The sequence below is a fragment of the Hippocampus comes genome, unplaced genomic scaffold (assembly GCF_001891065.2).
Source record: "Hippocampus comes isolate QL1 unplaced genomic scaffold, H_comes_QL1_v1.1 scaffold7, whole genome shotgun sequence".
NCBI classification, from domain to species: domain Eukaryota; kingdom Metazoa; phylum Chordata; class Actinopteri; order Syngnathiformes; family Syngnathidae; genus Hippocampus; species Hippocampus comes.
Window position 1 is genome coordinate 4,302,452 of NW_017842060.1, and position 15,894 is coordinate 4,318,345.

At 47.2% G+C, this 15,894-nt stretch overlaps 1 protein-coding gene across 3 annotated transcripts in view; it reads left to right on the forward strand.

Moving 5' to 3' along the window:
• bnc2 (basonuclin zinc finger protein 2) overlaps positions 1-15,894 on the forward strand; it is a 173,207-nt gene that overhangs the window by 69,608 nt on the left and 87,705 nt on the right. For all 3 annotated transcript variants that reach the window (XM_019862125.1, XM_019862123.1, XM_019862124.1), the window contains exon 2: positions 38-376. In XM_019862125.1, the coding sequence (XP_019717684.1) occupies positions 38-376 (339 nt within the window). The remainder of the gene's footprint in view (positions 1-37; positions 377-15,894) is intronic.

Here is a 15,894-nt window from a genome sequence, read left to right on the forward strand (position 1 = left end):
CCCTCCTCCTCCTCCTCCTTTCTCTCTCTCCATCAAGTCCAAGGAGGCAGATGTGAGAGGCAGCAGTGAGCGCCACACAGCCCCACAGGAGCCCACCGTCGCCACCGCCACCACCACGACCACGAGCAGTGACCCGGAGACGCCCAGCACGCCGCCTCCTCCTCAGCCTGCTGCAGCCAAGGCTGACCACGGAGCCGCCGCCGGCCCCGAGAGCGAGCCCTCCAGTAGTCGCAGCGGCGGTGTGGGCGCCGGCGGAGCGGGCGAGAGCTCCATGCAGTTCAGCACCAGACCGCCTAGTGCTGAGCAGCCGGGCTTCATGGGGACATGGCAACAGCAGAGCACTGACGGCAACCTCCTCTACAGAATGTCCCAGCAGGTATGACCCCCCCCCCCCAAATCCCTCATCTTCTACCTCACAACACTGCGGTTGTCCCAATGTTAAATGGTTGTGGGGGGGGGGGGAGTGTGAAACTCTGAACTCCTGCTGGTGGGTTATTTCACAACTGATGCATACAAAACATTAAAAACTGTGTAAAAAAATATGGAAAATGCAAAATCCATCGAACGGGATGGATCACGTGGAGTCGATGGTTGCTTTGAAGTGACATTGCTTGGACTTGTAAAACCTCCATGTTTCGGAGCGGGATGTTTGACTTCACGTGGCCGGGGGCAGGGAGCTCCCAGCGCGGCGACGTGAGCGCGGAGGAGCCGCGAGCGAGCGAGCGAGCACCGGCTGTCCGGTGGTCGGAGGATGGAGGCGGTGTGAAGCACCGCCGTACGTCCCCGATATTTTTGCTTGCCTCCCGCGGGTGTTTCGAACTCCTCGTTTAAGTTTCTACTTTATTAGTTGGTGAGAAAATCGGTTGTTTGTTTTATTTCGCTGAGGTTTTTAAGTGAAGTTTCGGGTGGCTATGAAAGGGGACGAAACGGTTGTGTGCGGGCGTGTGCATGTGTGCGTGTGCGTGCGTGTGTGTGAGGGGGAGACAGTAAAGATAGAGAGGATGCTTGTTGGCTTGCAGTACATCATAACGGGACCTGCGATGCTCCCGGTACCAGGCACACGCTGTCACGGTTGCGCAACAAGCACGTGAGGTGCAAAAGTGGGAGAAACTTTCGAGTAGCAGCGGGGGGGTTTCGTTTAAAATCCCGTTTAGGTGAACACTATTTAAATGGTGCATATTGAACATATTTCGTAAAGCTGCTGCGATGTATCAGAATGCTTTTTTTTTTTTTACTGGAATTAAGAATGCTGCATACGGATGAGGGGGGTCAGGTGGATTAGGGTCCCGTGGACAAGCACTTCCAAATGAGCCCCCCTAATTCGCGTCCATGGCGGTTTTTTCGGGGGTTTCGTTCAACTGGTTGCTTTGTCACAATCGCCTTCCTTTCTGTTAATTTGCCTTGCCATACTCGGTGATTTTTATTTGATAATAAAGACTTAGTGATGGGCAGCACCCTGGGCTGTTGACAAAGACGTTTGAAAAAAAAGGAGAAATGGAGGAAAGGGGGGGGGGAGGCCAAGGAGAGAGGAGGATTCGTTTTTGTCGTCCGTAGGGGCCTTCAATCATATTTTAAGACGTGCGTAAATTGCGGAAATTTGCAAGGGAAATGCCCTTTCAAAGTAGGATGAAACACGAATAAAAATTATAAATATCTTGTCGAGGAGAAAAGTAGAAAGTGTTTGGAAGGAAAAAAAATTAAACGAGCGACGTCACATTATTTGAGGCAAATTATTCGTGGCACAAATCAACAGGGGAGATCGGTGGCGTTCGGAAAGATGAGCAAGAGATGTTCAAATTCAGACTGGATTTAGTGTGGGAAATATATTTTTAAACGCCGTCTTTATTTGACACATTTCAAATTCATAGAAAAACATTTTGGAAACGTGTTAATTTATTTTCTTGGGGAAAAAAACAACAAGAACGTTTAGATCTTTCATTTATGTTATACTTTAAATCGATCATCCTTATTTAGGCTTGAGAAAAAAGATTTTGACACATTATGGTTGAGTTCTTAAAAAAAAAAAAAAAAAAAAGGCCGCACAAGAGCCTCCTGAAGAAGTGCTCATCTTGCCTCAAATCAATAAATCGGCTTCGATTGCATTCCGAAAAGGCGAAAAAATGCGTTGAATAAAACGGAGAAAATAATTATTTGACGGAGGCAAGAAGGGAAAGACAAACATTTAAATGACGAGGATCGATTATTTTCCCTCGTTGCGGTCGTTAAATGGTTACGGAAAGAAAAAAAAATCGACTTCTTGCAAAGTTTACAACCAACCGCTTTTTTTTTTTTTTTTGGGGGGGGCCCATTAAGGACCGCACCGCTGCGCTTTTGCGCAAAGCCGCAGGCGGCCTCTGCGGCAAAGTGAGCACCATTTGAGCAACACCGTAAAAACACACTCCCGTGAGCGCGCGTGTGCAAGTGTGAGCGTGCGCGCGCGTGCACGCTTTATCTCTAAAAAAGCGTCTCCCCTTCTCTCCTTGCAAGGGTGCTGTAACGCGGCTTCCTATCAAGTGCGACAGGTCGACTATGGGCCGAGACCTCGACGAGGTACTGTTTCACCCCCCCCCCACGCCCCCTACTTAAAACTCAAGCAGCAGTACCCCCCGGCGCCCCCCCCCCCCCCTTCCTGTGACGGGCGAAAATGGCTGCATTTTGCTCCTTCATTCCGATTCCACATATGCAATTTTCAGCATAATGCTCGCTTTGGACTCCTGGGGCTGCATAGAACATTTTGGCACACACACACACACACACACACACACACACACAATCAATAGTGTATAGTAACATGCAAAATCACTCATGGTTTTACGCATGTTTTTTTAAGCCATACAAAAAAAAAATTAGATTGCAATTGAGTGAATAAAGCGTTTTCAATTTGACTAGCAAAATCAGTGAGAGAGAGTGTCATCAAAATAAAGCAAATTAATCCAACATCATCACACATAACATTCGGACAATTTGTTCTTATTTTTAGAGTCGAATCGTTAGTTTGGAAATGCCTTTGTAGGGATTTTTTTTTTGTGTGTGTATTAGGAAAAACAAAAAAATATATATTTTTAATGCATCGGATAAGCAGACATTTTTTTTCCATCCTGATTTATTTGATTTTTTTTTAAACAATCAGAATTTTATGTAACTCTACTCCCTAACTTCCCATTTTATCCTCTCTCTATGTGTACATTGTGACGCCGTCTCGGAAATGCCTTCAAGAAGATGACATTAATCTCTTTGGAGCAGATCAGGAAGTGATAATGTGCCTATTAACACGTTGATACACTCACAACATGAGGGTGTGTGTGTGTGGTTGTGTGTGTGTGCATGTTGCATATGTGCTGCATATGCATTCTCGGGAGTGAGCGGCAGAGATTTCATGCACATGTGCAGAATTACCCACACTTGATTGTGTGCGCGTGTTATTATTTCCATATCGGACTTTGATGGGTCGTTGCACGCGAGCATATGGGATGCTGATACGTATCTGGTGTCAAGTGTGTGCATTTGTTTGTGCGTGTGTGTGTGTGTGTGTGTGTGTGCCTATGAATCTACGCTGACACCCGGTGTGTGTCTGTTACTCTTGCCATTTATTTTTCTGAGTGGGGGGCTAAATACTCTTGTGCCAGTTGCCGGAGTGGGTGAGTATGGTAGAGGTGAGCGTGCATGAAGAGTGTATGGGTGAGTGTGTGTGTGTGTGTGTGTGTGCCTATGAATCTACGCTGACACCCGGTGTGTGTCTGTTACTCTTGCCATTTATTTTTCTGAGTGGGGGGCTAAATACTCTTGTGCCAGTTGCCGGAGTGGGTGAGTATGGTAGAGGTGAGCGTGCATGAAGAGTGTATGGGTGAGTGTGTGTGTGTGTGTGTGTGTGCCTATGAATCTACGCTGACACCCGGTGTGTGTCTGTTACTCTTGCCATTTATTTTTCTGAGTGGGGGGCTAAATACTCTTGTGCCAGTTGCCGGAGTGGGTGAGTATGGTAGAGGTGAGCGTGCATGAAGAGTGTATGGGTGAGTGTGTGTGTGTGTGTGTGTGTGGGTGTGCCTATGAATCTACGCTGACACCCGGTTTGTGTCTGTTGCTCTTGCCATTTATTTTTCTGAGTGGGTGGCTAAATACTCTTGTGCCAGTTGCCGGAGTGGGTGTGTATGGTAGAGGTGAGCGTGCATGAAGAGTGTATGGTTGAGTGTGTGTGTGTGTGTGTGTGTGTGTGTGTGTATGTGTGTGTGTGTTGGCCGGGAATCCATGTGTGTGCGGGTGCGAGGTGAAGTGTCTCTTGGCTGGCCTTGGCTGGAGGAGCTGGAAGAGAGCAGTGAGGTGAAAGAGGAGATTTTTGCAAGAAAATGACATACTGCCCCCCCCCTCTCTTAACCCCCCTCCACCCTTTTGCTGGCTTTCTTCTTCTGTCGATCACACATTCGTCTTTTACTTCCTTTTCTATCAGTCTCAACCCCTTTCCTCAATCGAGGTCAATCTTAACAAAACAGCCCAAACGCACACAACAGGCTCAATTGAGGCTTTACCACGCAGTTATGCAGTGGCCACGAAATGTTAAAAAAAAAAAAAAAATGGTGGTCCATTAGTGCCATCAGCGGCGGCGACTCGGTTTGCATGCGTTTGTGTTATTGTTGCTCGAGAGTTCACGCCCACGTTTAATAGGACCGCATGTGTTCTGTTTTGATATTCTGAGCATTTGTGGCTTGATTGTTTTTGAGGCTTTTTTTTTTTTTCCCCCTCACTGGTTTAATTCGGTTCAAGAATGACTTGGTTAAAAATCGCAAACTTCAATCGTCCCTGCATAAATATCGTATTGTGGTTTGTTTTTATGCTTTGAGTCGGAAAATTTGAACTTGAAGCCGTCCCTCAACATCTAGTGCCCTACATCTTGGTCAGTGCAGATAAGCCTGGTTAGGAATTTCAGGGATGCGGACTGTCGAATGTTCTCCGGACCAAATGCATGATTCTGATCGTGTGTGATGTCACGCTACCATCCCGGTCCTGGCGAGGTTGCGTCACCATATTATGATGATGGACGTTCATCTACGTTCCCTTTTTCCGCAAATGTCAGCGGCCATCCACAAAAAACGTCAACAAGTGACGACAAACTCCCTTTCCCTTCTGGAAAAGATGCGTCAAGGCCGAACGAATGAATGAATTGGGGCGAGCCGAGTGTGGAGTGAGATGGGGAATCACCCATTTGGGTTTTGAAGCCCAAATGCGACTTAAGTGTCACGCAACGTGCGGGGTTTGGCATCTATGGGTGGGCAACTGGATCGCAAAGTCGCAGATGAAACAGCAGTTTTAAAATGCCCCGTCCGAGCTTTCCCAGTATAAAGCGAGACGCGGCGAGTCACCGCTAAGCTATACAATACAGTTTAAAAAAATCCTATTTTACAAGAATACTTAATTATATTTATAATTTCACATGGAACCTGTGGCTCAAGCAAAGTGTGGAGAGTCTCCGTCATTGAACCACATGAGTGCAGTCAACGAATGGCTCGACACTTTTTTCCTTGACTTGTTGGCTGTGCAGCCAGTGCAGTTTGCCTCCTCTTGAACAATCGCGTCATGTTGTTTGTGGTTCAACAGAAATGAAAACTGTACGGTAAAATTTTTTCCTCGTGACACTGGATTTTATTTTATTGTTTTAATTGCAGCGCGCCACCTATGTGTGCGAAGGTCAATCACATGCTGTGCTCGTGTGTGTCGTCGACGGTCGTTCGTTCGCATCTGTTCAGCTCGGTCAACAGCGTCGCTCGGTGTACGGCGGGCCCGAGTGTGCTGCTGATTTTGCCCGCCACGTTGGGACTGAACACCCAATGGCGAGAATTTGTCAATATTTTTGCATCTCTTCAATGTCGACAAAAATATGAGATGATTGTATGTTTTTTTTTTTCCTGAAACATGAACTTTTGAAGCGATAAAGTCACATATTGGTGGTGTGTTATTGTTGTCATCTGATTTATGACTCGACTTGATGAAGTCACCCGTATTGAACACTTAAAAGACCGCAAGCCAAAATGTGGAATAGACGAGCTCTAACTCTAAAGTAGATGAATAAGCTGTATTTCATATAAATTCATGATTCATCTGCCTTCATTTTAGCATAAGCTCAAGAGCAAAACCTTTCTGGACAATAAATCAGATACTGCTTATTGTAATACAAATGAATTTATCGCTTGTGTTTGCTTGAAAAAAAATTCACGGCAAGAGCTAAAAATAATTGAGTGAAATAATTGAAAAAAAAATCTTACCTATTGAATCAATCACTTAGCAGGGCTTTTTTTAATTTTTTTTTTTTTCTCGAAGTGTGACATGTCCGATTATTTCAACGAACTTGCTCGGTGGCATTTAAATAACTGATGAAAATGCGAAGTAAAACCATCTTTGAAAGGGACTGATCGGAACTCTATTGGCTTCTTGAACTTCAGGGTGACTGTCTAAAGGCCTACGTTGCTTAGTTGGCTTTTCCTGCGCTGAAAGAAGTCACCCATGTGAGGAGAAAGTGTGTGTGTGTGTGTGTGTGTGTGTGTGTGTGTGTGTGTGTGTGTGTGTGTGTGTGTGTGTGTGTGTGTCGCTCAGGATGTCACCACCCTGCTGCAGGCTAATGAGCCCCACAAACACCCACCCACACACACACACACACACACACACACACACACACACACACACACACACACACACACACACACACACACAGAGCTATGTGTGTATTTGTGTGCCTCAGTGCCAGCAGGTCAACATGCACTCTGCGACCAGGGTGGGGGTGGGGTTGGGGGCGCTCGTGGAATATTTTCGACAGGAAACGCGTGCGTTCCCGCGTCGGCGCTTGGGGAGGCGTGAGCGCACGTCTGAGACGAAGGTGACACGGCTCGTGACCCGCGTTAAGTGACAGGAACCCGGGCCATACTTTCGCGCCGGCTTCTCCCTTTTCCTGTTATTCCTCAACTCCTGTTATTTTGTTCTCTTCTGGAGCTGGGCCAGTGACGGGCAAGTCTTTTGCTTTCTCTTTTTTTTTTTTTTTTTTTTAATTATTATGTGTTTCTTAAAGGACGCTTGTCTGCTGGCTGCCAATTTGCCCCATCAGCAGTGGCAAGAGAGCTCTCAAGGCACTGAAGCTTTCATTTGTCTTGTTGTCCATGTGACTAATGCCGCCACTGTTGGGGGGGGGGGGGAGCACTCGGGCTGGATTGCTATTATTATTATTATTATTGTTGCTCAAAATCATCATCATCATGACGTTTATTTACGGTCGTGGCGGTAATGACAGCCATTTTTGCTGAGGACTCACGTGATTGTGTTTTTTTATTTTTTATTTTTGCCAGTGCTTTCTACACGGCAATTATCCAAATTATGATGTGAAAACATTTTCGGTCGCGTCTCTTCACGTGCCCTTTCTTGCTCCTGTTTTTTTCTTCCTTTCTTTTTCTTTTTAACTTGCAATGGAGATGTGATGGCCAGAGGCCCAAGGAGGATTTTTTTCAAGGGAGGTTTTTGGAGAAGGGAGGCTCGTGGTACAGGCCGTGGTCGGCACGTTGCCAACACACACATGCACGGACGATTCCCTCCCAAAGGCAAAGATAACCTTTTTGCACAAACTACTTTTTTTTTCTTTTTCTTTTTTTGCGCACATGGCGTCTCATTAGCTACTTTTTGGTTTTGTTACAACATGTGTAAGCATTTGTTTGCCATGTTTGCACTGCTGGATTAATGACGTTTAATGGCCGCTGTTAAACGCAAGTCGCGTCGGCGTCCTGCGGCTCGTGTTTTTTGAGCCGGGTGACTTTGTGTGTGTGTGTGTGTGTGTGTGTGTGTGTGTGTGTGTGTGTGTGTGTGTGTGTGTGTGTGTGCGCGCGCGGGGGGGGGGGCATATGTGTTGTCATACGCACTTTCTATACCTCCAATGAAGTCTTGTATAATCCCATGTTGGTGTTGGGGCCGTGGGGTCAGCGGACCCTCCCCCCTTCCCCTCTCCAACCAGTCTCGTGACATTCATTGTGTGATCGGAGCAACGGAACAGCGGGGCAAAGTGAAAAACCTTGTCTGGGCCTAAATGGGAAATTTTGTTTGTGTGTTAAAAGGAAAAAGAGGTGTTTTGTTCACTCACTCACACACACACACACACACACACACACACACACACACACACACACACACACACACACACACACACAGACACACACTTGATGTTGATGTTTTCTCGGTAAATGGCCTGACCTGCCTCTTCCATTGTTGGGAAACACTCAGCCGTGAAGTGGATGGCTGCAGCGCCGTCTCATTCCGTGACGAGCGTGACTCGGACTAGCCTTTAATATTTCATGCCATTTAATCTATTTGATATGTTTTTCTTCCACCCACTCTGCCTCCCCAACCCCCTCTGAAAAAAACAAAACAAAAAAAAAAAACACTTTTGTTTTCCTTGTTGATGAATCTTTGCAAAACGGCGACTTCTCCTCAGGTATTTCGCCCCTCTGTCGGGGCCTCGTAAATTCGCCGCAGCTTGAAAGGAGGCCAGGGTGGTAAAGATCAACGTTGGTTGCTGTGATTTAAAAGCGCTGACATCAATAAGGATGGCAGGCAAAACAAGTGCTCGCTCTCTGCGGCGGAATGACACTTAAGGATGTGCAAAAGCGCATTAAGGACACGGGCGAGAAAGCGAGGAGGAGGAGGTCGAAGGTCTGCCGGAGGAGGGGGCGGGGGGGAAAGGGGGGGATCAATTGGTAATAGGCTGAAGTCACAGAGGCGATTAGAGGCGTCGACTCGCCCCGTGTTGTAAATGCTGTCAGATCTGTTCAAGGAAGCCTAATACCTCTCAGGTTGAAAGCTGTAATAACATCAAGTGTAACTAGAGCTGCGGGGAAGTGCAAGGGTGAGTCTGGGCAGCCTGGAAAAAAAAAAAAAAAAAAAAAAACAGGAACAGGAAGTGGTTGAAAGTGGTTCAACGTTGAGGTGTGCGTGTGTCCACAAGCAGCAGTGAGGTTGATGGGTGAGGGGGGGGAAAAAGGGCGATGGAGAGCCCATTGGACTAATTCATCTGGCCTCATTAGAGCAAGGAATGGGGGGGCCCTGCCCACAAGAGACCCCCCCCCCTCCTAAACGCACTCCGGCAGATATATGCAAACACCCTAAAGCCACTTTCACACCGCCGTCATGGCGAATTGAAGCATCAGATGTCGCTTGTCCCTTGCAGACCGAGTGCTGGTTGTTCCCGTAGCCGCTGCGGCTTTCTGCCTTCAGATAATTACATGACTAACTGCCACAAATGCTTTTAACGCAACAGGTTTTGAATCAGTGAGTTTCAGGTGTTCAACTTCAGACATTCCAGACTCTGATACACTTTGGAAGCCGAACCTCCGCGTACATCTGAAGATTTGGAAAAGCCCCTTTTGTAAAACGATCATCTCACACCTGCTGGCATTGAAAGACAAGTTGCGCAATTTTTTGTGACGCGACGGGGAAATGACTTTCACGCTGCCTTCGAGCCAAACTGCCGCATCGGAGGAATAATGGTCACTCGTCTGTCCCTTTCAGAAGGAACACGGTGAAATTTTTCCAACTGCCGCGGCGGCTTTGCGCATTCACATTGTCACATGCAGGGTGACATCGGCATGATGGCGATAAATTGCGATGCGTGTCGTGAGTCTCGTGACACGCTAACGTTTAAAAAAAAAAATTATTTCGCATATTTCATACACAATGCAACTTAATGAGGCTCACCAGCATAACAGCTAAATGCTGCTTCACCGTGTTTGTTTTGAACTCTGAGCTCCACTAACTGACGCGACCGCAGAGCCCTACTGGGTTTATATCGTATTAGTATCGTAACGTGTTCAGGACCTTAACCCATCCGGTGATTTATGGAGCAGGATCAGAAATTTAAAGTCCATTCTAAAGCTGCCTTTGTGCCAGTGTAAAGCATTTCCAACTCGAGCGCGCTCCGTCCCGCTCGTGGTGCTACATCAGAAGCCGACAAATTCGCCGGTTAACGTTAACGTCGCCTCACATTCCGCTTGGGTGGCTTACGCGCAAGGCAGCGAGCCGGGAAAAATGCGTGAAAACGCCAGCGTCGACAGTCAAAGTGGCTATTGTCTTAGTCAATCTCGGGCACACACACACACACACACACACACACACACACACACACACACACACACACACACACACACACAGATGACAGAGGCACACGGCGCAGCACGGGCGCAGTTTGGGGAATAGAAAATTGCCTTCTCAGGAAGGCCCCGGCCAATTAAGGACCTGACCGTATTGAATGTCAAGTGTTAATTTAGCCCCACCCCCAAGCCCCAACGCCGCTCCTTTCTGTAGCCTCCCGCCCACCGTCACCCCTCCATTTCCCCGCAGTGGCGGTTCCCAAGGATGAGCCAAAGTTGATTGCGGCTCCATATTATGTGTCGCAAGCACAAGTGGCAAACGTGCCCCCTCCTTTTTAGCCTTCGGCGGAGGCCCCCCCCCCTTTTGACTCCCTCCAGAGGGATGCAACGATGGAAGGGAGGAGGAAGGATTAACTGTACCGCAGTGATAAGCACGAGTGTGTGTGTGTGTGTGTGTGTAGAGAAAGAGGCCAAAGGGTTTGTTTGATCTCACAGGACTGGGCGGTGACTCTTGATGGTCTTTTAATGGCCTTCACTCTGACTGAGGTGACGTCCCAGGCACACATGTCCTCCGCACAAAGCTCCCAAAGGAGACACAGTTCGCCGACGCGCCAGCCATAAAGGAAAAATGGGTGTTTTTAAAACATGAAAAAATGACCGGGAACGCTCTAATATGCAGACACTAACAAGTGCTTGTCTGCGAAGGCCGTATCCGAAGTCATCATCACCATTGTGAACGTGTATAAAATGTCTACTTCGACACCTTTTTAAGCTTCTTTGACTGCAAGCTCAACTCAGGGGCTGCATTTCAAGGACACAAATGCCGTCAAACAGGGTTTCCGTCACTTTTTTTTTTTTCCCCTGTCAATAAATTGCCAAAACGATGCTGTTTAGGACACAGCGCAGTAAGGCACTCAAAAGTTGCAGTTACAATATAAACAGGCTGTTTTGAGAGAAAGATTCCTTCAAATATGTCCTTCTTTTACGTTTAAAATATCTTTTATTTTTACTGCTGTCACTATCAAGACCTCTAACGAACAAAATGCCAAAACGACACGTCCCAATTCACCGTCTTCAAATGCGACTTTTTATTCCGGGGACCCCGCTGCCACGATCCTTCGTGACGCTGTTGTGGTGAAAAACGAAACGGCAAAGTTTGCGAGAGAAAGTTAGTTGCCCGAGCCTAATAAAACACTCCAGGGTCCAAGCAGGCTTGTTTGTGAGTTGCACTGATGGTAAATGGCCACCTCCTTACCTCCATGATCTAATACATATCCACTTAGTCTTAATGGGCAGATTCCCTTTCTCCGTTCCTGATGACTCGCGGACACTTTAAAGGTAGAATTCCCAGCTTGTCTTTCCTTCGTCTCACTCCCCGCGACCGCCGCCGGTTTCCAGCGTACCAACCCCCCCCTTGCCTCGGACAGGCGCATATAAAAAGGAACACCGGCCGTGTCTGGCAACGTCGTTTCGCGTCAAGTCGGCTCACGCGGGCGCACTCGCCCATGTTTGTGTGCACTGATGGCGATGTGGTGAAATTGAATCGAGAGTGTGAGTATTGATCAACCCCCCCCCCCCCCCCCCCCCCCTGGGTGTTTATGAGCCACCCGCGCAAAGCCGACAAAGCACTCGGCGCGGAAATTCTGCATGGTGTTTTCAAAGATTTTTGCTGAAAGAAATGAAAAAGTAGCTTTCTAAAATGATTGACAGTGAAATTGAGTTTAATACTGAAAAGTCCTAAATCAAAGGTATCAAAAAAGTATAGATTTTTTTATAACCCGCATTTAAAAGTATTTATACTTGGGGCTGAGGTGGGGGGACTGTACTTCTGTTTGCAGCTTATTCCACTTGTGTGCAGCATAACAACCAAATGCTGCTTCACCACGTTTGATTTGAACCCTGGGCTCCACTAATTGAGACCTCAGAGCCGAACTGTGTTCTTATTCACTTCGCATTTCTTTAATGTCTTCAGGAGCCGACCCGTTTGGTGATTGTAGACCAGTTGCAGAATTGTAAAATGTATTCTGAAGCTGACTGGGAGCCACTGTAAAAGCCTGGATTAAAGTAATATGTTCTGATCTCTTTGTTCTGGTCAGAACCCGAGCTGAGCTGCAACTGTTTATGTTCTTTTAAAAATATTTTTGGAATAATTGTAAAGATAAAAAAAAAAAAGTCTTTCATGCACTTATAATGGACGTCAATTATGGGTGGATTGTTGCCATTTGCGGGCCAACTTGGTCCACTGCATTAGCTATCATAAAAATAAGAATAAATAAATAAATGTTTAAAAATCAAATTATGTGCACTTTGCGTTATTGTCAAAAACATAAAGTGGAAAAAAAACGGCACTGAAAATATCCTTGTTGGAGGTAATTACAACTCCAGACGTGTTATGACAGGCCAGGCTGTGCGTCGCAGATTTATGCGTGCCGGGGGCCCCCTTAAATAAAGCCCATTCTTGCACACACGTTTGCATTGTTTCACGCTACAATCTGTTATGTCAATAACAGAGTGCAAGTTCATAAAAGTCAAGGAGTGTAATTCAGTCCCCGATCATCACAATCGAAACCACCCATGCAGCACGCGCTCCAGGCCAGGTGGCGGTATCGGGGGCTGGGGTTGGGGGGGATCTGGATAGATAGTGATGTCTGCAGGGTGGGGGCTCTAGTGGCCCCTGACAGGGCTTAATTGATCACCCTGACCCAAAAGCAGGCGAGGTAGCGGAGGGGGTGTGGAAGGATGCGATAGATAAAAGAAAGAAGAGGAGAAATTGCGCAAGCGAGTGGCTTAATCTCGGCGGAGCGCTCATTTCTGGGCTCGGGATGATGAATACGCCGGGCCTAGCAGCTGACACAGATGGATCAGGCCGGCTTGCCCGATGGTGGAGTTATAAATTAACACATTATCGGGCCTTAATGTGGACTTGCGACCTCACACCGACACCATCAACAAACACACACACACACACACACACACACGCACACACACGCACACACACACACACACACACACACACACACACACACATCCACAGGCGGCAACACACTCGCACTTAGTGAGGGTGCCGACGGTGCTCCTCAAGGGGCATCGATTTGTTAAAGTGCTGAATTGGCGTCGCGGCTGCTGGTACGACTTTCTTCCACCCCCGCCCACTTTTACTGACTTCTCATCTCTATTTTCACCATCTTGTCCATCGCTCATGTCTTTATTTGTCGACTGGCGCTCAAAAACGCCCTCTCCTCTGGGTTGTCCTGGCCCAAATCCCCCTTTTTCTGGGTCCAGCTCTGCTCCCTTCCGTGGCCCCCCGCGCGTAACACTGGCCAGCCAACATTGTTATGTCGCTGATTCCGAGACTGAAAGGGAAGCACTATGTGTGTGTGTGTGTAGCAGGGGATTGGTTTTTAATAACCACATGAACAGTGGGGCTTATATTCTGAGCAGCCTGCACATTGTAAGGCCACACACGGTGACAAGGTCCAGCACAGTTCTGTGTAAACCGCAACCGGCTCGAATAGCAAGCAAAGCAGAACAGTTCGGTTCTGTACCTGAATGATTGAAAAGTTGCAAGGGGGTAATCACCATATCCAATCTGTACCGTGTGAGCCCCCCTGCCCCCTTCGGTGGCGCTGTCCGTCATCAAGCTGTACAAGGCCATCGTTTACGTCAATGTTGATGTTTTTACAGAATGAAATATACCAATGAAAGTCCGTTTTGCTTCAGAGCACATGAACCAAATTGCAACATCCTTGGATTGGGAATTTCAACCAGACAGTAAATCATCATCAAATGTAATCACTTATGCTGATTCCAAAGTCAAATAAACCTGTAAACACGTCGTTTAAAGATTGTGGCACGCTGTGAGGAATAGGAATGGTACGAGGTTTTTGTCGAGCTGCGACCGCAGTTTTGTTGGACACATGAGATAAAAGTGACTATTAATTGTTTGTTTGCAAATACTTGGGTCTCTTTTGCGCGTCTTCTTCATGCACCACATAAACAGATCTGCTGAACTATGTGTGATTCGGCGATTGGTGATGAAGTGCTGCCTCCACAGGTGAAAATACAATCCACGCTAGTACTGCATGCAATAGGGCTTACGTGCACGTCGTATTTTACGCTTGGTTTTTCTTTGGAACTCGGGGCTCAACTAGTTGCTAGCTAGTCGTCATGGTAACGGAAGCTGGACTTGGCATTGCGCCCCCTCCCCGCCCCCTTAAATTGTAAAAAGAAAAATACATAAATAATGCAGACATGTAGTTACCTCACATTGTGACATCATGTATTGAATGTGATGTCAAAGTACACGGATGTAAAATTAAAAAAAAAAAAAATCCATTTACAAATTATTTCTGAAGAAAAGATTACGTGAGACGCATAAGCAAGCGGCGCCGCTCGGCCGTGTTGCACTTGGGCCTGCGAGTCGGTATCGAGCGTCCTGTGAGCCTCCAGCCAAGAGGTGCGCATTTGTTAGTGTCTGCTCCATTATCACCCATCGCTCACACGGTGCGCGTCTGCATGCTACGATCGGCCAGAAAAGCGAGATTCAAGGGGAGTAAAAGAGACTGTCCCCCTGCTTGCTTGCTGTGGTCCAGTCCAAACATTTACCATCTGGTGACCAAAGCCTGACCCTTTACTCGTCTCACACAGACACGCATACACAGCCGCACACATACACACACTCGGACGACATCCAAGTGATGAGTGAGTGACCCCTAAGCCCCCCCGCCCCACTTCTTTTCCCAACCGAGTGTCCATCTCTGCCAGACCCCCCTCCCCCAACTAAGCCCTGCCCCCGGCCGCACATGATTGGTGGACGGATGATAGATTGATGGCTGCCTGCGCCGTTCGCGTCTCTAATGAAACGCTCCATAAAACGTCGGTTCTGGCTAAAAGAGCGTCAGCAAACACGCCTGGCCGTGACCAAAACAAACACGCAATCCGCTCGCTCGCTAATGACAAATTGCTGTTTTGTTTTCCCCACCTCAGCTTTTTGCTTCATTCGGCCAACATCTTCATGTACTAAGTTGGGGCTCTTGAAAGATGACGCGATGAAGCAATGAAGTCACAGAAAGGAGACATTTTATATATTTAAAGCATTTCCATTGTGTTTTAAGAAAGTACGGCAAAGATAACGAATTACGCATACTTTACTCGCAAGTTCTTGCCTTGCTGAAATCAACCTACTTTTTTGGGCCGTTGGTGAGTCCGACCATCATCACCGTGACAAACGACAACGGCTATCAGGCATTGCATCTTGGCAAGCGGCTTCGAAAGCGAAAAGCATTTTCACTTCGGGGGGCAGCACTTCAGACACCTGTCAATAAGTGTGCCGATCCGTTCATGTGGTGCATGAAGCGGACACATAGCCAAAGGCGCTCCACTCATTCTGCTTTATCAAACAGAAGCTGACGCTCATCCATGCAGCCGACAAAGGTTAATGCAGCTCTGCTTACCTTTTGATTTTGACATGAATGTGTCTCACACACACACACACACACACACACACACACACACACACACACACACACACACACACACACACACACACACACATATATCCTGTTGAAGTACATTTCAATGGGACTTAAGGGGATTTTTGTACATGAGTAATTTAAAATGTGACGCATGCATCACCGAGTTGTGACATTTTAAGGTCACCTCGAAGGTCACTCAGGCTGTACTTAAGCCCCACTGTACATAGGCCTACTGTGTGTGTGTGTGTGTGTGTGTGTGTGTGTGTGTGTGTGTGTGTGTTTCTTTCTAAAGTCACACACCGCCCGCCCCC